Raw genomic sequence first — 25967 nt, 5'->3', positions numbered from 1 at the left:
TAATTCTATTATGGAAAAATTTTAATATTTATGAATAAGTCTTCTAGGCATTACACTATAGTCATTTTATACATTTATAAAAAGTAAATGAAGCTAGGTGCCAGTGGCTCATGCCTATAATCCTAGCTACTCAGGAGGCTGAGATCTGAGGAGCACGGTTCAAAGCCAGCCCGGGCAGGAAAGTCTGTGAGATTCTTATCTGCAATTGACCACCTGAAAACTGGAAATGGTGCTGTCACTTAAGTGATAGAATGTTCGCCTTGAGCTGAAGAGCTGAGGGACAGTGTCCAGGCCCAGAGTTCAAGCCCCATGACCAAAAAAAAAAAAAGTAAATGATTAACCTTGAACATGCAATATAAAATAAATCGATGTAGTGAGCTGGAACAGGCAAAATATAAAGTGATTATGTGGCTCAGTGTTAGAGCACAAGGCTCCAGCTTTGATTTCCAGCACTGCAACAATAAAATTAGTGTAGATTTTTATATGTAACATAAAACAGCATGTAGAATATATACACATGCCTGATTGGTGTCATAAAGTAAATGTCCTAGACAGGCACTGATGGTTCACATCTGTAATTGTAGCTCCTCTGGAGGATGAGATGTGGAGTCTGGAGATTTGAAGCCATTCCAAGCAGAAAAGTCTGAGACTTTATCTCCAAAATAACCAGCAAAAAACAATACTGAGGCATGGCTCAAGTAGCACACTATAAGCAAACTGATAGGGGGTGTGCATGTAACTGCAGCGGATCATGTTTGTAATCCTAGGTACTTGGAAAGTGGAGATCAGGAGGAATATTGTTTGAGGCTAGATGACCAGGCAAAAAGTGAGTGATCACGGATTACATGTTAATCAATAAGCCTGGTGTGGTGGCACACTCCTGTGGATCCCAATTATGTGACATGCCATAAGTAGGAGAATCAAGTTTGATACTGGCTCCAGGGAAAAGAACGGAACTCTATCTGAAAAATAACTGAAGCGTGAAAGGGATGAATGGGGTGGTAGTGGCTCAAGTAGCAGAGTGTCAGCCAAGCAAGCAAGAGGAGCAAGGGCAAGGCCCTGAGTTTAAAGCACAGGACAACTACCAAAAAAAAAAAAGTGCCACACACGTCTGTCTGTCTGTCTCTGTCAATTATTATATATAAAAATATATTTTCATGTTATCACAGAAAGTTTGGATTCAAATCATTTACTTTTGATTTTTTATGCAAATGAACCATTTTTTTAATATAATGAAATAAAAGCCACTAGGAAACTTGAATTTTAAATTAACCAATGCTGTTCAAATGCTGCTGTCTTAAACTACCCCACTTGGGTATCCAAGCTTCCAGGATGGATGCTTATTGATAACAACACTGAAGTGACCAGATTGATGGGCAATTCATTACCAGAAGATTATGGGACATACAGCAACATGTTTTACAGAGAATGACAGTATGATGTTAAATGAGTAAAATGAAGAAGAAAAGCTACATGACATGAACCTCAGAAAACAATTTATAAAGTATTGTGGTTCAAAACTAGCGATGAAGTCGTGGGAGAATGCCACCCTTCTGGCTGACATGCTCCTAGGACATGCAGAGAATAATGGGTAAGTCATTTACTTTTTAAATGTCCATGAGTAAAACATAAAACTAAATTTGTCGAATTTAAACTTACAATAGTTCTACTAGGACTGCCTGTTTCAAATAATAGAAACTTTTTTTTTTTTTTTGGTGCTGGTCCTGGGGTTTGTACTCAGTGCTTGGACTCCATCTCTAAGCTTTTTTGTTCAAGGCTAGCACTCTACCACTTGAGCCACATCTCCATTTCTGGTTCAGGTTAATTGGCAATAAAGAGTGTCAGAGATTTGTTTTCCTGGGGTGACTTTGAACTGTGATCTTAACATCCCCACCTCCTGAGTAGCCAGATATGAGCCACCAGTGCCCAGTAAAACTGGTTTTCTTCCAAGTCAATTTAGTAGTTTGTTTCATCAATGTTAGTATCTGACAGCTTTAACTATAACTCAAACAATAAACAAGCAATTTGTATCTATACAACTCTATGTAACAATCAAGCATATTTTAATTTTTGTAAGGACAATTCAAATAAAGGATATTGTATTATTGCTTAAAATAAAATTATACAAGTCGAAACACTGTACAAATGAATGCATGAAGCTTAAGTAAAGCAATTATATGTAGTACACATCTACTAATTATGGTTCTATACATGCCACATATTGATGGCTCATATCTATAATCCTAGCTGCTCAGGAGGCTGAGATCTGAGGATCATGGTTCAAAGCCAGCCCAGGTAGGAAAGTTCATAAGACTCCAATAAACCACCCAAATAAGTGGAACTGTGGCTTAAGTGGAGCTGTGGTTTAAGTGGTCGAGTGTTAGCCTTGAGTGTTAGCTCAGGGACAGAGCTGAGGCCTTGAGTTCAAGCCCTAGCACCAACACACACACACACACACACACACACACACTCTCTCTCTCTCACTCTCTCTCTCTCTCTCTCTCTCTCTCTCTCTCTCTCTCTCTCTCTCTCTCTCTCTCTCTCTCTCTCTCCATTTCAGGGGCTCTAATTCCAAAGGGAGAAAGTGCAGAAAAATGAATAGAGGTAAACAGCATTGAGTCACATTGCTCATTAATGGCAAATGAAAAAGATTATGGACACACAAAATTAGGCCTCATAAACATAACAAGAAGATTACCTGGAACCTCTTTTCAGCAGCAAAGAAAGAAAGAAAGAAGAAAATATTATAACATAATTTGAGTTTTAAAACAGAGAAAATATTTCCTTTAATACAATATTTTATACGTTTAATGCAGCAAATTACACTGAAAATATTAAAGGCCTGTGGACTTTTATTACTGAACATTGAAAAGGTTTAAATTATTCCATTAATGGCAGACAGATTAGAAGAAAAAAGGCAAAAGAGAAAGATAAGTGAGAATTCAAAATGTTCTGTGTTGTAAACTACAAGTATAACATTCTTTTTCTTATTCAGATTAGACAAAGTGAATTTCTATCAAACTACATCTGCTTGTCTTTGTATTTACAAATAGGAAACAAAATCTAGATTTAAAAGGCTAGTAGCACTTGAGTTTTTAAGAGAACTTTTTAAGAAGAAGGACCCACAGTCAGCCAATCCCGGAGACAGCAGGAGTAATTGAAGATCTAGTTAGATTTGGAATTTGGGTAGTAAACGAATTAACAATAAAAAGAAATATTCCACTAGATGCTGTGGCTAATGCCTTTAATCCTAGCTACTCAGGAGTCTGAGATCTGAGGATTTTGGTTCAAAGCCAGTCAAGGCAGCAAAATCTCAAGACTCTTACCTACAATTAACCAGCAAAGTGCAGCTCAAGTGGGAAGTACCAGGTTTGGATGTAAAAGTTGAGTTCAAGCCCAAGTACCAGCACATCATCAATCAACACAAAATTTTGTTGAGATTGATGTTATATGCCTGTAAGCACAGCTACTTGGAAGACAGAGATCAGGAGGATCACAGATCAATTACAGCCCACACAAAAAGGCTAGAGACACCTCCATCTCATTAACTAAGCCAGGTATAGTGGGTCACTTCTGTAATCTCGACTACATTGTAGGGATAGGTAGAAGCATTGTGGTCCAAGGCTGACTTTATAAAAAAGAAATACAGACCAAGCAGGAGGCCCCAAGTCCAAACCTTAGCACTACAAAAAAAAAGAAAAACAAAACAAACAAAAATTCCAACTATTTTAAAAATGTAGTAGTTCCTTAAATTATGTAGAAAAATGTGGTTAAAGAAAAACTAACTTTAGTTGCTTTTTTTTTTGGTGGGTCATGGGGCTTGGGCACTGTCCCTGTGCTCTTTAGCTCAAGGCAAGCGCCCTACCACTTGAGCCACAGCGCCACTTCCAGTTTTCTAGTGGTTTATTGGAGATAAGAGTTTCATGAACTTTCCTGCCCAGGCTGGCTTTGAACTGTGATCCTCAGATTTCAGCCTCCTGAGTAGCTAGGATAACAGGCATGAACTACCGGCACTTGGCTCTAATTTTAGTTTTTAGAAACTATTAGTGTAAGACTAGAGTGGAGCCCTGAGTTCCATCGTAGCATTGAAAAAAAAAAGAATTAGAAAAAGAAAGAAAAGGAGAAACAGTACCTTTCCCTTAATATTATAGTGAGTTTTGGAGTGGTGATATAGAACCACAGTTCCAGCACTCAGGAGACTTTGGTGGGAGGATCTCAAGTTTGAGACTAGCCTGGCTTATGTAGTGAGACTCTGTCTTGAGAAACAACAAACAAAAATATACAAATAAAGCTGGAAGTAGGGCTGTGGCTCAAGTGGTAGAGCACTAGCTGCGAGTTGAAGAGCAAATATATATATATATATGTACACACACACACACACACACACACACACACACACACACACACACACACACACACACACACACACACACACACACACACACACACACACACACACACACACACAATAAAGACTGAAGATGTAGCTCGATGGTAGAGAACTTGCCCAGTACCCAGGGGAATGGAGTGTAAGAGTGTAACAGAAGTTCAGGGTGTCACAAGGGTCCCTCCTCCATTTCACCCAGAAACCATCCTTACTCATCTAGAGCATCACTTTATGGTGCTCATGACAAATGGTCATCTAAAGTGCATAAACACAGACTGACGGGGACATCATGTCTACATAAGAAGCTCTTCAAGTCCAAGACAATAATCACATCTCTACTTCATTTTCTTGCTTTGAAACAAGTGATTCCCAGAAAACTGACTGTTCTTCATAAGAAGTGGCCATGCCATCTTCCTTCATTCCACAAGCAGACAATGTCTCCAGAAAGTAGAGACTGGTATGGAACAAGCTACTTTGAATTAGAGGCTAGCTTTGAATGCTTCACTTCTGTTAAACAGCAGGAGATAATGTAGACTTCTTTATTATTTTTTTGTGCTAGTACTCTGGCTTGAACTTAGGGTCTCGTACTCTAGCTTGGTGTTTTCACTTGACTTTTTCCACTTCCGTGGAGCTCTAGCATGGGAACCACACCTCCACCAGTATGTGGGTCTCTACAGGTGGTGGTATACTCTGCACTCACTTTTCCACACATCCCTGCTTAAAATACACCATGAATTTCACAGATATTTCCTGCTGTCAATACATTCAGGGGCCTACTATTTGAGTATCCGCACCATTTGGTCAAATGCACTTTTTAAATTCTATCTCTTGGAATTTTCTCATTGCTATTTTTTTTTAAACTTCTAAAGTTAATCCCCTCCACCCCCAGGCTTCTTTCAGAGACTGTGACTTGATCTCGCTGTCTCACACTTAATGCTCATAGCAGGTACCCTACCACCTGAGCCACACTTCCAAGCCCAACTTCTAAAGCTGACTGTATTTTCCCAGTGTAGTGTTTTATAAACTCTCTAGAGACACTTTCATTTCACTAAAGGTAATCTAAAATTACCCATGTCATTTTATTAAATGTACAATTATGTAATTAATCTTTTATTGTTTTTAAATGAAGTAACTATGCATTAAATGAAGCTATCAGATTTCACTGATAAATATATGTGTCTATGTTTGTTTTTATGAGCCTCTAAAACTGAGAAAAGATCTTAAACTCTCTAAAGTATAGAAGTTCATTAAGTCATTGTAAAATCAATGAATCATAAGATTTTCACAGTAATAGCCACATATTATATCTAAAAATGCAATTTTATGGGATTTGACCTATTTTATATCTTTCTTGATAAATCTATCTAAATATTTCATAAGAAAATATTAATACAAAGCTTGATGCTGGTGGTTCAAGCCTGTAGTCCTAGCTACTCAGGAGGCTGAGATCTGAGAATCATGGTTTGAAGCCAGCCTTGGTGGAATAGTCCAAGAGACTCTTATCTCCAATAAACTACTAAGAAAAAGCCAGAAGCAGCACTGTGGCTCAAGTGGCAGAGTGCTAGCCTTGAGTACAGAGGCTCAGGGACAGCACCCACATCCTGAGTTCAAGCTCCAGGACCAGAAAAAAAGAAAATATTAATACAATGCTATAAAGATCACAATAGAACAAAGAATAAAATACTTGATAGTTTAATATAAATAATATATCGGAATAAACTATATTCTTCAATAAAACACTTACCTTACTACCCCCTGTCTTCGAAAGGAATAGGGGAAAAAAAGTAGGGAAACAGATGAAAATTAATAATAAATAAGCATAGCAGTTTACTAAACACAATAAAGGTAACACGTCAACAGAAAAAATACAAAACTATCTCTACTTTATGTCACATTGTTTTGAAAAGGTTTTAGTAATATATATTTTTAGTAATATATACGAAGTTGGCAAAAAGAAGGTTCTTAATTTCTATCTACTCTTATTTCGTGAAATGAAGGTTCTTAGGAGCCACATTAGCAGAATCAACACTGAATTTTTTTTTAAACAGAAGACAATTTAAAAATAATTTTTAAAAAGTTAGGGGCAGGCCAGGTGCCAGTGGTTCATGCTTGTAATCCTAGCTATTCAGGAGGCTGAGATCTAGGGGTCATGGTTCAAAGTCAACTCAGGCAGGAAAGTCCAGGACAGTCTTATCTCTGGAGCTGCAGCTCAAGAGGTAGAACACTAGTTTTGAGCACAAAAGCTCAGGAACCTGAGTTCAAGCCCCATGACCAGCACACGTGCACGCACACATACAAACACAATGTTCAATGTTAGCTGCAAAAGATCCAAGTTAACACCAAAGATTACAGTTAGGGCAAGTGTTAATTGTTCTTCAAGAGCAGGAAAATATTCCATCTGTCTAAATGCGGATCACTTCAACATAGAGGAGGATCTAAATTTAAGTGTTGTACTATGAATGATGGACTACAGATTACAATTAGGTAACATAACAAATTTATCTGACAGAGATAATGTTCTTATCTTAAAAATAGTATAAAGCCGGGCGCTGGTGGCTCACGCCTGTAATCCTAGCTACTCAGGAGGCTGAGATCTGAGGATCACGGTTCAAAGCCAGCCCGGGCAGGAGAGACCGTGAGACTCCTATCTCCAATAAACCACCAGAAAACCGGAAGTGGCGCTGTAGCTCAAGTGGTAGAGCTCTCGCCTTGAGCTGAAGAGCTGAGGGACAACGCCCAGGCCCAGAGTTCAAGCCCCACGACCGACAAAAAAAAAAAAAAATAGTATAAGAAGCCGGGCGCTGGTGGCTCACGCCTGTAATCCTAGCTACTCAGGAGGCTGAGATCTGAGGATCGCGGTTCAAAGCCAGCCCGGGCAGGAGAGACCGTGAGACTCCTATCTCCAATAAACCACCAGAAAACCGGAAGTGGGGCTGTAGCTCAAGTGGTAGAGCACTCGCCTTGAGCTGAAGAGCTGAGGGACAGCGCCCAGGCCCAGAGTTCAAGCCCCACGGCTGACCAGAAAAAAAAAAAAAAAGTATAAAATATGAAAGAAATATATGGGACTCTATAGGTTCTTTCTCAGGAACTCAATTTAACTATTATTTATTGATATATCATTGCCTTTTAAAAGCTTCTACTGGCACAATTTATTATTAAAATTTTGAATCAAAAAGAAAGAAAAAGAAATATATGGGACTCTATATTAAGAGTTCTTTCCTTACAGAACACTACTTTTTCATTACTAGAGTGATACAATTTCTTTAAGGTAATACTAAGAATACTTATTCTTAGTATTTAAGAATTCTCTACATCCACATGTGTGGATTTATATGCATTATTCTAAGAAATAAATATACAGGTAGTGCTTGCTTATTATTTATGAATATTTTATTTCAGAAAGACTATTTCAGCCATATCCTCAGGCTACTCTGTATTTCATCTCAAGGGAGGGTGTCACTGGTGGAGGGTTAAGTAATCTATCCATCAGGGATTATAATTTTCATTTTGATCCTGTGGTTTAGAAAGAATAAATAAGACCTCAAGGTCACAACTAGTAAATGGAAAAATGAGTATTTTCACCTATTTGGCTCCAAAATCTATGGCCTTTGGGCAGCATGAAGACTACATATTCTAGCAAGCTGATACAACACTGAAGTTCTCTGCAGGTATTCAGATTATGGTATGACCGATTTCTGTTAAAATTACTTTGAAGTTTGTGTCTTTAAACATAACACATGCATGGTTAGTCTATCCTTCTCTAGCTGACCTCTTCTATCAGTTATCCTATCTGCAAGCTAACCTTTACCTAGTTGCTGAGGAGTTACCTTCTCTGGAACGCTGTGTTAGTGAATTTACCAGAATCTCCAGTTGTTCCCTTACCTGTCTGTCACCAAAGTTCACCTCATTCCTCACACTTCATTCCCTGAATAGGTTTTATTTTTCAGCTTTTCCTCAGATACAAACTTCTTCGATATTTTTCTTCATATGGAAGTCACTGATGTTCCCATCTCCCACCACCTCTGTTTGTCACTGCTTCTGCTTTGCTGAATAATCTTCCTTAACCATTTTCTAAAACCTCTCCCCTTCTTAAATCTATGCCATCAGCCTCACTTTTTTTTTCCACTTTGGGAATGGAGCTTAGGGACTTACACATAGTAGGTAATCCTTCGAACTCTGAACTACGTCCTTGGTCCCCATAGGGCTCTTCACTGTTTTCTGTCTTTAATTCTGAAAATTCTAGGTCCACAGTTTCTCCCTTGACCTTTCCTTTAGCCCAGAGACTTTCTTAAAAAAGCTATCTCCTTATAAAATTGCAGTGTATATGTCCTTATTTTTGACATGCTGATTACATACTACTACCAGTTTCCATTAAAGACAAGCTATACCTCAATCTGCATTTTTTGCTTTAAATTTTTTGAAACAATGTCTCTCCTTGATTAACGGTATATGATAGAAAGGCCTTTTAAAACTGAATCACATACATGTATTTATATGTATGCATGTATATGTGTATATATTTATATGCACATATATGGATATATATGGATGTAACATTCCCTAAACTACTAAAGACAGTTACTAACAAAGCATTTCAGGACAAACGTATTTTCTCAGAGTTGCTGAGCACTGTACAAAACGAGGTTCCCACTGTTAGCTTTCTTAATCAACAAATTTACTTTTTTTGTTAATGTATTTTTCTTCAATTTAAACTTCATTTTAATTTAAAAATAGTTTTAAACTTTATTATTACCTCTCATCAACTGAAGGTTCTTTTTGTTGTAAATGAGGCTTGACTCCAAACATTGGGCGAATATTTGTTGATAAGGCTCTGATGGTGTAACTGATTTCTTTCTCTTTTGTAACATCACTGTCATAGCCTATCAGCAAAATATGAAGCGATTCCTTAAGTAATAGTTGAGATCAATTATGACCCCATAAATATAATGAAAGGATTTCCAACAGTATGAAATAAGTATGTTATAGTTAATATTCAGTTGGCAAAATTACTATATAGTGGTATTTTCAAAGCATCACTAAGAGATAATAGCAAACTACAAAAATGAGTTCAACATGATCCCAATTTATAAAATTTTCATGTGCCTAAACACATACTAAATATCTGAAAATGTTAGTAGAGGTTAAGATGCAATGATATGGGAGTATTTTTTCATCTTTCAGAGGTGGACTCAATATATTATTGTACATTTCACATGAGAATCAAACATTTTCACATTTTGGAGCTGATTCTTTTCCCCCTCCCAAACTGAGCGTTGTTCTTATTTTTAATTATTTAAGAAGTTGTAAAAAGGAGCTGCCATTTAACAGAGAATGTTATGAATACAGTATATCTTGATCAATGTCACCTCTTTCTACACTCCCCCCATTCCTTCCCTATCCACCTCTCTTCTCTCAATTTTGTAGTACATGCATTGGATTCTTGACAGCATGTCCCCCTCTTCAGTCATCTGTGCTCCTTTCCCTTTAATCCCACCCCATCCCTTTCATGTACCTGCTTCCTGGTGTTTTATTTTGCTGAACTTTGATTTTGACTTTCTAAGGAACAATATTTCAGATCTCCCTTGAATCTACCATATTTCAGTTAATATATTTATGTACACTTGTATGCCACCCAACGTATTTATTTATGTGTCTGTAAGCAAGTTCTAGCTTCCACATATAAGGGAAAATGTGCATTCTTTGTAGATGCTGTGATTTTTTTTTTTTTTTGGTCCGTCGTGGAGCTTGAACTCTGGGCCTGGGCGCTGTCCCTCAGCTCTTCAGCTCAAGGCGAGTGTTCTACCACTTGAGCTACAGCACTACTTCCATTTTTCTAGTGGTTTATTGGAGAAAGGATTCTCACGGTCTTTCCTGCCCAGGCTGGCTTTGAACCGTGATCCTCAGATCTCAGCCTCCTGAGTGGCTAGGATTACAGGTGTGAGCCACTGGAACCCGGCATATGATTTTTTTTTTAATACTACAAAATGCATTTTCTAAAATGAACTATTGAGTATGACTGGCACATTAGGAAAAAAATCAAAATATTTTAAAATGAAGTTTAGCCAGCATGATAATTCCAGCTATTTGGGAGGTAGAAATAAGAGAATCAATGTTTGAAGTTAGCCAGGGCAGGAAAAGTTAGTAAAACATTTTCTCAAAGTACAAGCCTACAATGGTGACACAATGCTTGTGGTTACAGCTATGGAAAAGCAGGGGTAGGAGGAGTTCAATTTGGGGCCAGTCTGGGCAAAGTCACGGAACCCTGTCTGAAAAATAAATAACGAAAAAGGGGATCAAGGGTTGTGATTTAAGTGGTAGTATACTTGTGTAGCAAGCACAAGGCTGAATTCAAAACCTCAATACTGCCAATAAAATAAAATATGACGTTCAATAGTATTTATTTAGAATTTTGTCTTACATTTATACGAAGAATATTAAGAGTCACCAATACATGCCAGCCTGTTGTTATTTATCAAAAAACAAATTCTGGTGTAAGACTGACCAAAACTACTAATATCACAACTACAGACTTTATTATTGTTTTAACTTTCCTACTTCAAGTGAGTCAGACTCAACTTTTTCTGTATTCTTGTTAAAATGTTTAAAAAGAACATACCTCCATCTTCTTCAGAATCTATATCCGATTCTTCACTGTCACAGGGCCTTCTTTCTCGATAACTCTCCACTTCATTTGTCCACACCATTAAGGACATATCTGCACCTCCTAGAGTGACCAGCATGCTGTCATCATAAGTCCAGCGAACATTTGTGACATGTGTACTGTGGGCCACATACTTCTTAAACTTTCCAAATTTTCCCTAAAGATAAAAAAATTCAAAAATCCCTTTCTTGGAAAAAGAAATTTCATTATTTGAAAATGTTTAGCCTTTTTCAGTAGATGAGTAGAAATTAGGGATTTGATAATAGATATTAAAAACATGAGAAAATAATTTTTTTTTGGGGGGGGGGGTCCGGTTGTGGGGCCTGAACTCTGGGCCTGGGCACTGTCCCTCAGCTCTTCAGCTCAAGGCTAGCACTTTACCACTTGAGCCACAGCACCACTTCCGGCTTTTTTTTTTCTGCTTATGTGGTGCTGAGGAATCGAACCCAGGGCCTCAAGCATGCAAGGCAAGTGCTCTATCACTGAGCCACCTTCCCAGACCCAATATTGAGATTTTTCAAGGATAAAAAGTACTAATTCTAAAACTTGAGAAGGAAAAAATAAACTAGTGAAATAAAAGTAGTTTCACTATGCTGAAAAGTGAACTTTAAGCCGAACGCCAGTGGTTCATGCCTGTAATCCTAGCTACTCAGGAGGCTGAGATCTGAGGATCTCGATTCAAAGCCAGACTGGGCAGGAAAGTCCGTGAAACTCTTATCTCCAATAAACCAACAGAAAACCGGAAGTGGTGCTGTGGCTCAAGTGGTAGAGAGCTTGTCTTGAACTGAAGAGCACAGGGACAGCACCCAAGCCCAGAGTTCAAGCCCCACAACTGACCAAAAGGAAAAAAAAAAAAAAAAGAAAAATGAACTTTACAATTTAGGTGGGGGTGGGGAGGAGTGTAGTTGTGGAGGTGGGAGGGAAGGGATAGTAGGGGAGAAACAAAGGAGGAGGCAACAATGCTTGATAAGAAATGTACTCATTACCTTGGCTCATGTAACTGGAACCCCTCTGTACAGTATTTTCACAATAAAAAACTTATTAAAAAGTAGTTTCAGGGGCTGGGAAGGTGGCTCAGTGGTAGAGCGCTTGCCTTGCATGCCTGAGGCCCTGGGTTTGATTCTCCCCAGCACCACATAAGCAAAAAGGAAAAAAGCCGGAAGTGGCACTGTGGATCAAGTGGTACAGCGCTAGCCTTGAGCTGAAGAGCTAAGGGACAGCGCCCAGGCCCAGAGTTCAGGCCCCACGACCGGACCAAAAAAAAAAAAAGTAGTTTCAAATATTCTTAATGAGAATTAATTCCTTTAGAAATCAATTGCAATAATATTCGATGTTAAAAACATAAAAATGTTCTTACTTTTTATTTACACATCTCCCTTGTTCTATGCTCAACAATGTTATGTGTGCAAAAAAAAACTTACCATAATGTTTACTTACATTAGCAAAAAATTTAAATAGTTTAAATGTTCAATAAAATAACAGTTAATTACAGTTAATATGCAGCAGCATAATCTATTAGAAACAATGATTATAGATATCATTGTTGGAAATAAACATAATTGAGAGAGAATATAAATATCTGTGCACACAGATGGCTACAGTAACAAACAATTATCAATTACTTTGGTAAATACATATAAATATCTTTCATCTTAATTCATTAGTGCTTTTATTGGAAACTTTTAAATCAAGAAATCGGTGCTATAAGTTACACAAGTAAGGTTCAGTTCAATAAATAGGATTTTGATGGATTTTCAAGGGTATTAGAATAAAAGATGGTCTAAAGAAAGTATGGTGAATAGCAAAAACAGTGAGTTCTCTAGAAAAACAAGACTATAAAAACTTAAGAGTCTTTATAAAAGACTAAAGAACCTTAAATAATAAATACTCTTTTTTTTTTTTCCCAAAACAAAAAAACAAAACCAAAACCAAAAAACAGAAATGGAGCTGTGGCTTAAAATGGTAGAGTGCTAGCCTTGAGCAAAAGAGGTCTAGGACAGCACCCCGGTCCTGAGTTCAAGCCCCATGACTGACACACACACACACACACAATGAAAGGATGAAAGCAAAAGAAAGAAGGGAGGAAGGAAGGAAAGGAGGAAGGAAGGGAGGAAGGAAGGGAGGAAGGAAAGAAGGAAGGAAGGAAGGAAGGAAGGAAGGAAGGAAGGAAGGAAGGAAGGAAGGAAGGAAGGGAAAATGTATTTGCTAGAATATGTCCCTTGTAAGAAATTTAAGTTTGCTTGTCACAGAGAAATGTGGCTAATGATACTTCCCTTCACATTTTATTTTGTAACTTCAGTAGTACTTAAGAGGCCTGACTATGTTTTAGCCAATAGGATCATCGTGAAAGCCTGTTTGTAATCAACTTAGGGAAACAAAGGATTCATTTCCAGAAAGCAACAATATGTGTAGTTTTCTCTAGCAGGAACTAGGTAGAATACTCCTCAGCATAAAAGGACCCAGATAGGACCAGAATAATGTGGCTCTGAATGAAAAGGGTGAGCTCCGCTAATGACTAGGTCATTTGCATGGAAAAGGGCTTGTTTCCAGAGAAAGTGGCCTGGGTTCCAAGGAAAGGGACCAATGACAGGAGAAGACTTCCTAGACTTGATCGTACCCTTCTATAAAATCTCCCACTGGCTGTTTCCTAAAGATCACCTAACAACTCCTCTCCCAGTAATAAAGACTCTTAATAAAAGGAAATTTGTCTTCAAAGAACTGTACAAAGATTCTTGCTACAAGAAGGAAATCTGTAGACCAGTATCCTAGAACCTAAAGTATTTATACTATCTGGAATGGAAGTGAAGTCTGTGACTAATAATTGTTTAAGTGGGACACATTCTTATCTACCATGGTTCTAATACTCCTATGCATCTAAAACAGGATCTGTGGAATTCTGTCTCTGTTTCTTTCTCTGTGTCTGTTTTGTTTCTCTCATTCTCACTCTTTGGCTCTCTCTCTTTTTTTTTTTGGTTGGTCATGGGGCTTGAACTCTGGGCCTGAGCGTGCTCCCTCAGCTCTTAGCTCAAGGCGAGGGCTCTACCACTCGAGCTACAGTGCCACTTCCGGTTTTCTGGTGGTTTATTGGAGATAAGAGTTTCATGGACTTTCCTACCCGGGCTGGCTTTGAACCTCGATCCTCAGAGTAGCTAGGATCCTCTTGAGTAGCTAGGATTACAGGCGTCAGCCACAAGCACCTGGCATTCACTCTCTCTTTTCAGTACTGGGTATCAAACTTGGGGTCTCATTTATCTAGATAAGTGCTCTATTAGTAAGTTGCTTCCCCAGTTCTGAATGTTTTCTTGATTAGCTGAATTGCAATGTAAAGTTTTGTTTTTGTTTTTGTCTTTTTGGTTGGTTGTGGGGCTTGAACTCTGGGCCTGGATGCTGTCCCTCAGCTCTTCAGCTCAAGGCTAGTGCTCCACCACTTGAGCCATAGTGCTACTTCTGATTTTCTGAGTGGTTTATTGGAGATAAGAGTCTCACAGACTTTTCTGCCCAGGCTGGCTTTGAACCGTGATCCTCAGATCTTATCATCCTGAGTAGTTAGGATTGCAGGTGTGAGCCACCAGCACCTGGATCAATGAGAAGTTTTAAATCTATCTTTTTATTTCAACGCTGGTCTAAAAACATTAATATAGAAAGTTAAATAAGACCATCATGAACTAAAAATCATAATAGTGCCAGGTGCTGGTGGCTCACACCTGTAATCCTAGCTGCTCAGGGGGCTGAGATCTGAGGATCACGGGTCAAAGCCAGCCTGAGCAGGAAAGTCTGTGAGATTCTTTATCTCCAATAAACCGGAAATGGCACTATGGCTCAAGTGGTAGAGAGATAGCCTTGAGCTGAGGGACAGCACCCAGGCCCAGAGTTCAAACCCCACAACTGACAAAAAAAAAATTTATAAATATGAAGCCACGAATAGGAAACAAACTGGACACCTTTCATGGTACATTACATGGTATATATGTACCATTCATATTACAAGCATAAAGTACTACATGAGAACATTATCTTAACTATTTTCATAATTGTGATTATTAGAAAAGTTAAAGAAAATACATACTTTCGCAGGATACCTAAATAACTTCACAAATCCCAAATCATCCCCTGTAGCTAGGACCACTTTGTCATTGGTAAGGCAAGAGGCAGTTACATCTGTGGCTTCTCCTGTTACGGGCCAAATTCCTTCACAACACAAACCAAGCACACTTGTCCATGATGACCAACTTATTTTTTCTACCTAAAAAGGAAAAAAATTGTAGATTTATAAAATTCAAGTTGACAAATCAGAATATGAACTTTTTATACGTAAAGATTTAGTGGAAAAATAGCTAAATTGTGAGTTGCCTTGGTTGTATACTTCCCCAGATTCTATGAGTTTCTGAAGAAAAAATTTAATATAACACGGTTCAGGATTTACTTATTATATATCTACTATATGTTCTATATTATATATCTACTATATGTTCTATATTTAAGCATACAGTAATAATGAATAAGACAGTTTCTAGTTTTGGCATAATCAAGAAACATTTATATAGTTCATATCTATATACATTCACTAATACATTATAAGCATGTTTTCCGATTAATCATTTTGGAAATCTTGCTTTTACTTAATCTTTTTCCTTCCTTCATTAAGACACTTTCATGTTAAATAAAACTCTTCTTATGCTATGTTCATAACCACTAAGACTATGAAGCACAAAACCAAACACAATCTTTAAAAAGTCAGAACAAGCATCTTAGGCATATGGATTTCAAAGGATATGGCAGATATTCAGTACTTCAAAGTAGATTTGGCATGTGTGTTCAATTACTGTGATGCTTCTCATCCTTTCAGGAAAGTGCTTACAGAATAGCTAGACTTAGATATAATTTTTTCCTTTCCTAGAAACAGTGTTTCTTCTTTTACCCATCTATGTATTCTATGTATTCTAGCCCAATAAAATAACTAAAGGAAATCCATAATTCAAACAATGTGAGAGTGAATACTCATAGACATTAGTCAATTCTCCAACAACTCTTACTAGTGGAGACACAACCACAGTACCAGAATCTTCCTACCTCCACACTGGGGATGGTTTGTTTTTTCCCTCTGGGAGCTTCAAAGAATAACTGTTCTTTAGCACCAGTGTTGACCTGTAAAAGCTTTCCTTAAAAAAGCATTAAAATAAATAAATACATATATCATTAGTATATTTAAATTTTATGGAAAAAATTAAGCTGAAACAGAAAGACCATTTTCCTCTGTTGTCAGTATATATTAACCATATTATATTTTCTTTTTCTTTTTTTTTTTTTTGTCAGTCATGGGGTTTGAACTTGGGGTCTGGGTGCTATCCCTGAGTTCTTTTGCTCAAGGCTAGCACTCTGCAACTTGAGCTACAGTGCCACTTGTGGTTTTCTGGTGCTTAGGAGATAAGAGTCTCATGGACTTTTCCTGCCCAGGCTGGCTTCAAACCATGATCCTCAGATTCAACCTCCTGAGTAGCATGAGTAGCATGAGCCACCAGTGCTAGGCTATATTTTCTTTTTGTTTTGATTAGTATAAAATAATTGTATTTCCATACATGTATTATAATGTACTTTGATCAAATTTATTATTATTACTTTTTTTTGCCAGTCCTGGGCCTTGAACTCAGGGCCTGGGCACTGTTCCTGAGCTTCTCTGTGCTCAAGGCTAGCACTCTACCACTTGAGCCACAGCACCACTTCTGTTCTTTTCTGTTTATGTGGTACTGAGGAATTGAACCCAGGACTTCATACATGCTAGGTAAGCACTCTACCATAAGTCACGTTCTCTGTCCCAAATTTATAATAATAATAATAATAATAATAATAATAATAATAATAATAATTATTATTATTATTATTATTTTGTCGGTCATGGGCTGAACTCTGGGCCTGGGTGCTGTCCCTCAGCTCTTCAGCTCAAGGCTAGCGCCCCACCACTTGAGCTACAGCACCACTTCCGGCTCTTTTCTGCTTATGTGGTACTGAGGAATTGAACCCAGGGCCTCATGCATATGAGGCAAGCACTCTACCACTGAGCCAACTTCCCAGCCCCCCAAATTTATTATTTTTATCTCAGCCTTTAGAATCCTTTTTGGTAGGTTTCATTATGCAATTTTCATACATATATAAACATATATAAAATGCATTTCAGTCATACTCACTTCAAAACAAGAATCCTTTCTCTTTCTCTACTCCTAAGGAGTAGTTTCACAAACAGTCCCTCTTTTACAATCATGTTCACCACTTGTATTCTACTTCCTCTTCTTCACTTGCTTCCTTCTCCTCCTGCTCCTTTTATTACTATTATTACTATTACTTATGTCTAGATTCTACGTACTAGCAAAAATGTGCTATTTGTCATTCTGAGCTTGGCTCTTTATTCTATCTATTAACTTGGCTATCAGTTCTATCTATTTTCCTGCAAAAGACATGATTATATTCTTCTTCATGTCTGAATAAGACATGAAGACATGTACATAGGAATTACATTTACTATATCTATTCATGTGATTTTGAGCAGGCCTTCTGTCTTTATGTCTCAGTGCCTTCAGACCTTGCCCAGCAAATTAATCAACTTGAACAAGGGAAGAGGCTAGAAGAAATCATGTGACTTAACAGAGAATCCTAATAGTTGATTGAAATAAAAAGGACAGCGTAGAATATGACAACGGAATGCAATAAATATATAAAGAACCTGAAAAATCAAATCAATGGAAATGAAAAACTGATTAACCCCCTCAATCCCAATCAATCAAAAGCCAAGTCATCAGGATGGAACAAGTAGAAAATAGTGTATCAGTAACTGAAGCTCCAACAAATTAATTAGATGAACCACTTCAAAACATTGAAAAAACATGAAGATATTAATGGAATATGTAAGGTTTTTAGGCCATTATCAAAAGAAACCTATGAAATGATGGGTATAGAAAAAGAGAAACAAATTAAACATATAAATAATCTATTTAACATAATAATAGAAAAATTTTCCCCAGCCTTGAGAAAGACAGTGTTTTCCAGATACAGGAAGCTTACAGAACACCAAATAGGCAAGATCAGAAAAGAAACAGCCCTCTCATGTTATAGTTAAAACAGTAAGTACAGGGAACAAAGAAGATACTGAAAGCTCCAAAGGAAAGTCCAGCCCATCTGAATAATAGTAGAGTTCTCAGCACACATTCTATAGTGAAGAAGAAATGGAAGGACATAATCCAAGCTCCGAAAGACAGTAATTGTCAACCTATATTAGCTTATCCACCAAAGCTATCCTTGAAGAAGAAATAAAACTTTTACTATAAACAAAAACTAAAAAGAAATTCATAAAACTAAACTAGCATTTCAAAGAATGCCAAATACAGAAGAGGAAGCTACTGAAAACAGGTAAATATGGAAAGAATAAGCCCCACTAGAAGAGCACATTAGTAGGAGAAATAGGAAAGAAGTATACATTAAAAAAATAAAAAAAGTGTTAGGAAATAGGAAAAAGCTTTCAATTCTAATGTTAATGATCTTATGTTCCAGTCAAATGTGCACAGAACAGCAAATTGGATTTAAAAAGTAAGACCCACTGAGCACCAGTGGCTCTTACCTGTAATCCTAGCTACTCAGGAGGCTGAGATCTGTGGATCACGGTTCAAAGCCAGCTGGGGCAGGAAAATCTGTGAGACTCTTATCTCCAATAAACCACCAGAAAACTGGAAGCGGCACTTGTTGTGGCTCAAGTGGTAGAGCACTAGCCTTTAGCTGAAAGGCTCCAGGACAGGGCCCAGGCCCAGAGTTCAAGCCCCATGACCCCCCCCTCCCAAAGTAACACCCAACCTTTTGTTGTCTACAAGGAACACTTTCACTGACAAAGACATATATAGGTTTAGAGTGAAAAGATGACCAAGCAAATGGACCCTAAAAGCAGACAAGAGTAGCTAACATCTAATAAAACAGAAGAGACAAAGAAGGCCACCTCATATTAATAAGGGAAGCAATCCATCTAGAGGAGATAACAGTTTCTAATTATAAGCCCCAAATACTAGTGTTCTTAATTTCAACCAGTATAACCAATATAAAGGGGCTGGCAAAATGGGTCAAATGTTACTGTGCTTGCCTAGCAGTGCAAGGCACCAAGTTCAAACCTCATTATCATTTGAAATTTGTCAATTTATCTGATATAAATTAGGAGATTATCATGACATGGTTTTTCTTGTGTAAAAGTTACTAGTTAGCTGGGTGCTGGTGGTGATCTGAGGATGGTGGTTCAAAGCCAGCCGGGGCAGGAAAGCCCATGAGGCTCTTATCTCCAATAAAGCGCTAGAAAATGGTGCTGTGGCTCAAGCGGTAGAGTGCTCACCTTGAGCTGACGAGCGCAGGGACAACACCCAAGCTCAGAGTTCAAGCCCCACAACCCACCAAAAAAAAAAGTTACCAGTTACTGTACTACCATTGGGATTATATTGGGCAAAATACTGAAAAGTCTAAATCAACAGTGTTTATCTTCAGATGTCAAATAAAGTAGTGGAAAACAACTGTTTTTCACAAGACTTCTGAGGCTATCTGTTAAATTGTTTCTGTTCTTTTAAAATAGCTATACTTAGTTAAATGAAACTAAATAACAATATTAAAAGGTTACTCAAAGTCTTACCTCTAATATCCCAATCAATATGGGTTATGTAACTGGTAGCTCCTTTGCATATTCCTACTCGTTTGCTATTCATTACATTGTATATATCTATAAAGGTGTCATGAGATGCCACAGCTAAGTATTTCCCAGAACCTAAAATAGAAACACATTCATTTGTGATTTTTCATCTATGCAAATGTATTATTTTCATTTTTTTACTAGCATAATTTTAGTCATAGAGGGAGGATTTAAGTGCTGTAGTTTTGGTTTTTTTTGGTCGGTTGTGGGGCTTGAACCTGGGGCCTAGGCAAGGTCTCTGAGCATTTTCGCTCAAGGCTAGTATTCTACCACTTTGAGCCACAGCGCCAGTTCCAGTTTTCTGGTGGGTAACTGGAGAACAGAGTTGCATGGAGTTTCCTATTCAAGCTGGCTTTGAACTGTGATCCTCAGATTTCAGCCTCCTCTGTAGCTAGGATTATAGGTGTGAGCCACTCGTGAACAGCTTGGAAATAAATTTTTTATACTCTAAAACTGAAGTTGATTTTTTTTTGTTTTTTTGTTTTTTTGCCGGTCATGGGGCCTGAATTCTGGGTCTGGGCGCTGTCCCTCAGCTCTTCAGCTCAAGGCTAGTGCTCTACCACTGGAGCCACAGCGCCACTTCTGGCTTTTTCTGTTTATGTGGTGCTGAGGAATCGAACCCAGGGCCTCATGCTTGCAAGGCATGCACTGTACCGCTGAGCTACCTTCCCAGCCCCTGAAGTTGATTTTTAAAATATGTTTTTGGAAAAACTTTAGGTGTTTTATAAGTTATAAACAGACATATATGCATATATGTCAAATGACATTTTAAAATATTAATAACTAGTAAAATGAAGTAACTTTTTTTGTCTAACAAATTAGTTCAGTGGAGAGACTACTGTCAAATATTATATGATGTCCTTCTCGTATACTTCACACTTAGCCTGACTAAAACCTCTAAATTTAGAACAAAATGGAACTAAACCAACATCAGAAGAGTTTTGTCTTAACAGTAGTAATTTCTATATTGTTGTAGGTTTAATACTTACAATAATGCATAGAAAGAAATAAAATGGCATGAAATTAATGCAGATTCCAAAGCATTAAGACATCCTGAAAACTGTTACCAAACCCCTTTCATGTTACAGTTACAAACAAAGAAAATTTCCTGAAGCTAATAGAAGAGTTTAGGTCATTTGGAAAGTTGTAGTGTAAGAATTCACACTTACCAAGAGATTTGTACAAATCAAATATGAAAGTTTTACCTATTCTCTTGCTACTCTGGTCAAAAAAATAAAATTCTGGGCTGGGAATGTGGCTTAGTGGTAGAGTGCTTGCCTAGCATGCATGAAGCCTTGGCCTTGGGTTTGATTCCTCAGTACTACATAAACAGAAAAAGTCAGAAATGGTGCTGTGGCACAAATGGTAGAATCCTAGCCTTGAGCAAAAGAAGCTCAGGGACAGTGCCCAGGACTGGCTAAAAAAAAAAAAAAAAAAAGCAAAATTCTGAGATGAGATGAAATGAGTTAATGAAAATTACACATGGATAGACTTACTTACAGAGAAGTTAATAAGCAAATATAATGTCAAAAGGATCTTACCAGGTGAAAATCGAATATCTGAAATAATATCTTTTCTATGGTGGAAAGACACAAGATCCTCTAGAGTATCGGCATTTGCCATTAAGAAACTTCCATCATTGAGGCCTACAGCTAAAGCTTTTCCATCAGGAGAAAAACAGCAGCACCTCCCACCTGAAAGAGAAAGAGAACATGAATCAGACAACTTGCTTTGATATTTTAAAGGACCTTCAATTATAAACATGATGTCTCCATTATGGCCTCAAAACATAAAAAGAAGACAAGTATAAAGTTGATACATTTTTCTATGAAAATCTCAGATAAAAATTTCTATGAAGGGCTGGGAAGGTGGCTCAGTGGTAGAGTGCTTGCCTTGCATGCATGAGGCCCTGGGTTCGATTCCTCAGCACCACATAAGCAAAAAGAAAAAAAGCCGGAAGTGGCACTGTCGCTCAAGTGGTAGAGTGCTAGCTTTGAGCTGAAGAGCTGAGGGACAGTGCCCAGGCCCAGAGTTCAGTCCCCACGACCGGACCCAAAAAAAAAAAATTTCTATGAAAATCTCAGATGGAAACTTAAGCAAGAATTAAAACAAATTCAGCTCTAAATGTAACAAAATAAGTATTGATATTTATCTTAAAAGAAATTAAGTTGATGAGAAAGAATGCTACTTTGGTACGTTATTCCCAAGAAATCAGAAATTTAAGAAGTGAGGCTATCTTTATAAAAATGGTTTAAACATTTTTATTTTTTGTTTTGGGGCTTGAATTCTGGGCCTGGGTACTATCCCTGGGCTCTTCAGCTCAAAGCTAGCTCTCTACCACTTGAGCCACAACACCACTTCTGGTTTTCTGGTCATTTATTAGAGATAAGATCACAGGCATGAGCCACCGGTGCCCAGCTGCTTTAAACATATTATAAAAATGCTTTATAAAGCTGGGTGCCAGTGACTCATAGCTGTAATCCTAGTTACACAGGAGACTGAGATCTGAGATCATGGTTCAAAGCTAGTCTGGGCAGGAAAGTCCATCAGATTCTTATCTCTATTAAACTACCAACAAAGCCAGAAATGGAGCTGTGGCTCAAGTGGTAGGGTGCTGGCTTTGAACAGAAAAGCTCAGGGATAATGCCCAAGGCCCTGACTTCAAGCCCAAGGACTAGAACAAAATTAATTTTATATACAAATTATATATGTAATTATATAACACATAACTTTATATATTAAATATATACCATTATATATTAATAAAATATTATATGGATCTCATGGCTAGTGTTCTATCACTTGAGTCGCCTCCAGTTCTGGTTTTTTGCCAGTTAACTGGAGATAAAGAGTCTTAAGGATTTCTTTCCCACAGCTTAGCTTCAAACCATGATTCTCAGATCTTAGTCTCCTCAGTAGCTAGGAGTCTAGGTATTAAAAAAATATTTAAGGTATTAAAAAAATCTGACAATAGACAATTATTAGTTTAAGTTAGGAAGATCCAAGTTTCAAAACTACAGGACTGATATCATTATTATTCATGTTAATATTAATTTTACTTCCATATATACTGTTCTTCAGGCCTCACAGACTTTATCTTTTGCCAGCTTTGCCAACAGAGGGCACTGGAGAGACACTCCAGGCCCAAATTGCTGCTGTGTTGTTTTACATACACATATGCTAGCTTTCTTCACAGTGGCAGCCCCGGGTCCTCCAGAAAATCCCTTCACCTTCACAGTAATGATTCAGTTACAATCTGAAGACTCCAGCAAGATTCTATGTATGAATAGCTGAGGTCCACAGTTCAGTGACAGCCTTAGGTTAAACTATTTACCAGGAAGTGGACTACACCCTCTAGCAAGTTTGTCCATTACCCAGTTAACACTCTCACTGTTCCACTGAGTCTTTCACTCTCTGGTAAGCCTCTTCACCATAGACAAATGGAGTCTTCTGGTGACAGGAAGGAAGATCATGGTCTCAGGCTTTCCGTGCAAAACAAGAGACCCTATCTAAAAATCACTAAAGCAAAAGCAGGCTGTTGAGGTATATCTGCTTTAACAATGCAAGGTATTAAGTTCAAATCCTATGTGAGACAGAAAGAGGGGAGGAGAAGGGAGAGAAAGAGATAAAGTGAAAGGAAAAAAATATCATTAAATTGTTGTTTAATGAGTATAAAAGGGTGGGCACTGGTGACTCACCCTTGTGATTCTAGCTATTGAGGAAGCTGAGACCTAGAGGATGATGGTCTGGAGCCAGCCCAGACAGAAAAGTCTTCAAGATTCCATTTCCAATTAACTAGCAAAAAGCTGGGCTAGAGATATGACTCAAATGGTAGAGCCTCCACCATGAGCAAGTGAACCAAGCAAGGAAGCATGAGGCTCTTGAGTGCAAGATCTGACACAATAAAATAAAGTTCTTCAGGTCAAGATCATCTTTGTCCACCCAAGCATTAAGAATCAAGCGAATAAAGAAACTCTGCATCTGTCCAGACAACAGAGTGCAGAAGAGTCAAACAAAGGTATAGTGGAAATTCAGAAAATCTGTCATTAGCTTCCAGTGCTGGAGTATGGCTCAAGTTGAAAGGTCCTGTCTAGGAAGTGGGAGGCTCTGAGATCAAACATCACTACTGCCCCAAAATAATGATTCTAGTTTATTTTGTTCAGTACCTCATATTTACAACAAAACTCCCAAAGTGCTATGCTACATTCTTCGAATTCACATGTGAAATTTAACATCCATTATGTTAATTAGAAGTAGTGCGACTATAGCAATAAAGATTTGTTTTCTGCATACAGCAAAAATAATGCCAATTGAAGGGGGTTGTAAATATTCTTGAGAAGTATTTCTAAGAAACTGAAATTGTATATATATCTTTATCTGTCCAAGATAGTAAATTTGCTCCATTGAACTCCTTGTGTCTATACACCAACAGTTTCCTATGCTTCCTACCAATGCACCTGTTAGTATTATGTTCACCTTTGGTTCTCAGCTCCACCCAGACCTGAGCCCCACTTCCCTGGAGTTCCTTCCATACAGCTGGCTCCACCCTCTCTCCACCCAGACATACCTGAGCTCCCATCTACCTCACTTCCTACCCTCAGACCCTGCTGCTACTAAAATAGTAGAGGGTGCCCTGTGCTCCCTCTCTGGGGGAAATATGGCTCCTCTAATAAAGCTTGTAATAATCTTTCTCTTGTGCCTGTCTGCCTCTGAGTGGTCCCCTGGGATGGATGTGACAGATCCTTTCAGCACCAGTTCTGTTTATCCTAAAATACACTTCCTTCACTACTGCTACCTCTTTTAAAGTTTTTCTTTATTTTTTTTTTCTGAAAGAAATATGGAATGCTTCACAAATTTGTGTGTCATCCTTGCACAGGGGCCATGCTAATCTTCTCTGTATTGTTCCAATTTTAGTATACATGCTGCTGAAGCGAGTGCTTTATTTTTTTTAAAAGAGGGTCTTACTATGTAGCCCAGGTTGGCCTTGAACTCAGGATCCTCCCACTTCATCCTCCTAAGGTGTTAGCATTACCAGCATGCAGCCTTTTAAAGTTAAAATTTTCTTTCTAAATTTCTAGTTCTGGATTATACATAATCATAGTCACAAAGGAGAGAAAACTCAGACATTAACTTCCTCCATTCTGTTCTACAGCATGTCACTGAACACTTGTTTAGTTTAGACAAAATCATAAGGTAAATACTAGGCATAATTAATTTTCTTTGCATAGCGCCATTAGAAAGTAGACACTGAGTAAACATTTCAAAATATTTAAAGTCTTTTATATTTTTACAATTGATTTATTCTACCTGTGAAGGTGAAAAAACTGAGAAAACTTAAATTGAAGGCCTCTTACCCTTTTTCAGTTTCCGGACAGCTAACATACAATGACTAGGAGAGAGATCCCATATTCTTAAGGTTTTATCATCACTTACAGTAGCACAGATGGGTAGATAAGGGTGTGTAGCCAAACCCCACACCTCTCCTTCCATGTGTCCCTATAAGGAAACAGTTCAAATTAATTTAACTTGAAAATATATGCATGACAAAGTGAGGAGCTGCACAGACTGGAAAAACCGATTTTTTAAAAAAGTACCCAAACATTTAATGTCTGGAAATGCTTTCAAGGTGATACAACAAATGAAGCAACATTTATCTAAGGAAATCTGCTAGAATTTCTTTCTTTCTTTTTTTTTGCAGTCATGGAGCCTGAACTTTGGGCCTGGGCGTTGTCCCTCAGCTCTTCAGCTCAAGGCTAGCATTCTACCACTTGAGCCACAGCACCACTTCCCATGTTCTGAGTGCCTTATTGGAAATTGAGAGTCTCATGGTCTTTCCTGCCTGGGGTGGCTTTGAACCAGGATCCTCAGATCACAGCCTCCTGAGTAGCCAGGATTACAGGCGTGAGCCACTGGCGCCCAGCTTGACTTCCAGCTTTTGGGCAGTTAACTGGAGATAAGAGTCTCACGACTTTCCAGCCTGAGCTGGCTTTGAACTTCTGTCCTCAGATCTCAGCCTCCTAAGTAGCTAGAATTACAGGTGTCAGTTACAAGTATCCCACCTAGAAATATTTATATTTATAGGTTGATTTTACATTTAATCAAATCACAAGAATCTTCTAATCATTAGTTCAAATACATTTTCTTGATATTCAAGGTATAAACTTGCTGTATCTGAACATATCACTGTTGCTCATTTATCGCCAACATACTTT

General features: G+C 38.0%; 1 protein-coding gene and 1 non-coding gene across 3 annotated transcripts in view; both read right to left on the bottom strand.

The window, feature by feature from the left end:
- The window catches only part of Eml5 (EMAP like 5), a 119582-nt gene that overhangs the window by 27308 nt on the left and 66307 nt on the right, over positions 1-25967 (bottom strand). The window contains exons 21-27 of one of the 2 annotated variants that reach the window (XM_070028290.1): positions 25110-25251; positions 21297-21449; positions 19699-19830; positions 16119-16207; positions 15115-15291; positions 11004-11205; positions 9141-9267 (exon numbers count right to left, since the gene is read on the bottom strand). In XM_070028290.1, the coding sequence (XP_069884391.1) occupies positions 9141-9267; positions 11004-11205; positions 15115-15291; positions 16119-16207; positions 19699-19830; positions 21297-21449; positions 25110-25251 (1022 nt within the window). Of the gene's footprint in view, positions 1-9140; positions 9268-11003; positions 11206-15114; positions 15292-16118; positions 16208-19698; positions 19831-21296; positions 21450-25109; positions 25252-25967 lie in introns of those variants that run through there. The other variant, XM_070028300.1, reaches the window with a different exon arrangement.
- Positions 24587-24689, bottom strand: LOC138835693 (U6 spliceosomal RNA). The gene has a single exon (XR_011374700.1). It is a non-coding gene; the product is annotated as a U6 spliceosomal RNA (small nuclear RNA).

The sequence above is a fragment of the Dipodomys merriami genome, unplaced genomic scaffold, assembly GCF_024711535.1.
Source record: "Dipodomys merriami isolate MVZ:Mamm:240054 unplaced genomic scaffold, mDipMer1.0.p SCAF_1, whole genome shotgun sequence".
Classification (NCBI taxonomy): Eukaryota; Metazoa; Chordata; class Mammalia; order Rodentia; family Heteromyidae; genus Dipodomys; species Dipodomys merriami.
The sequence above is the reverse complement of the archived record's forward strand: the minus strand, read 5'-3'. Positions and strand labels throughout refer to the sequence as shown.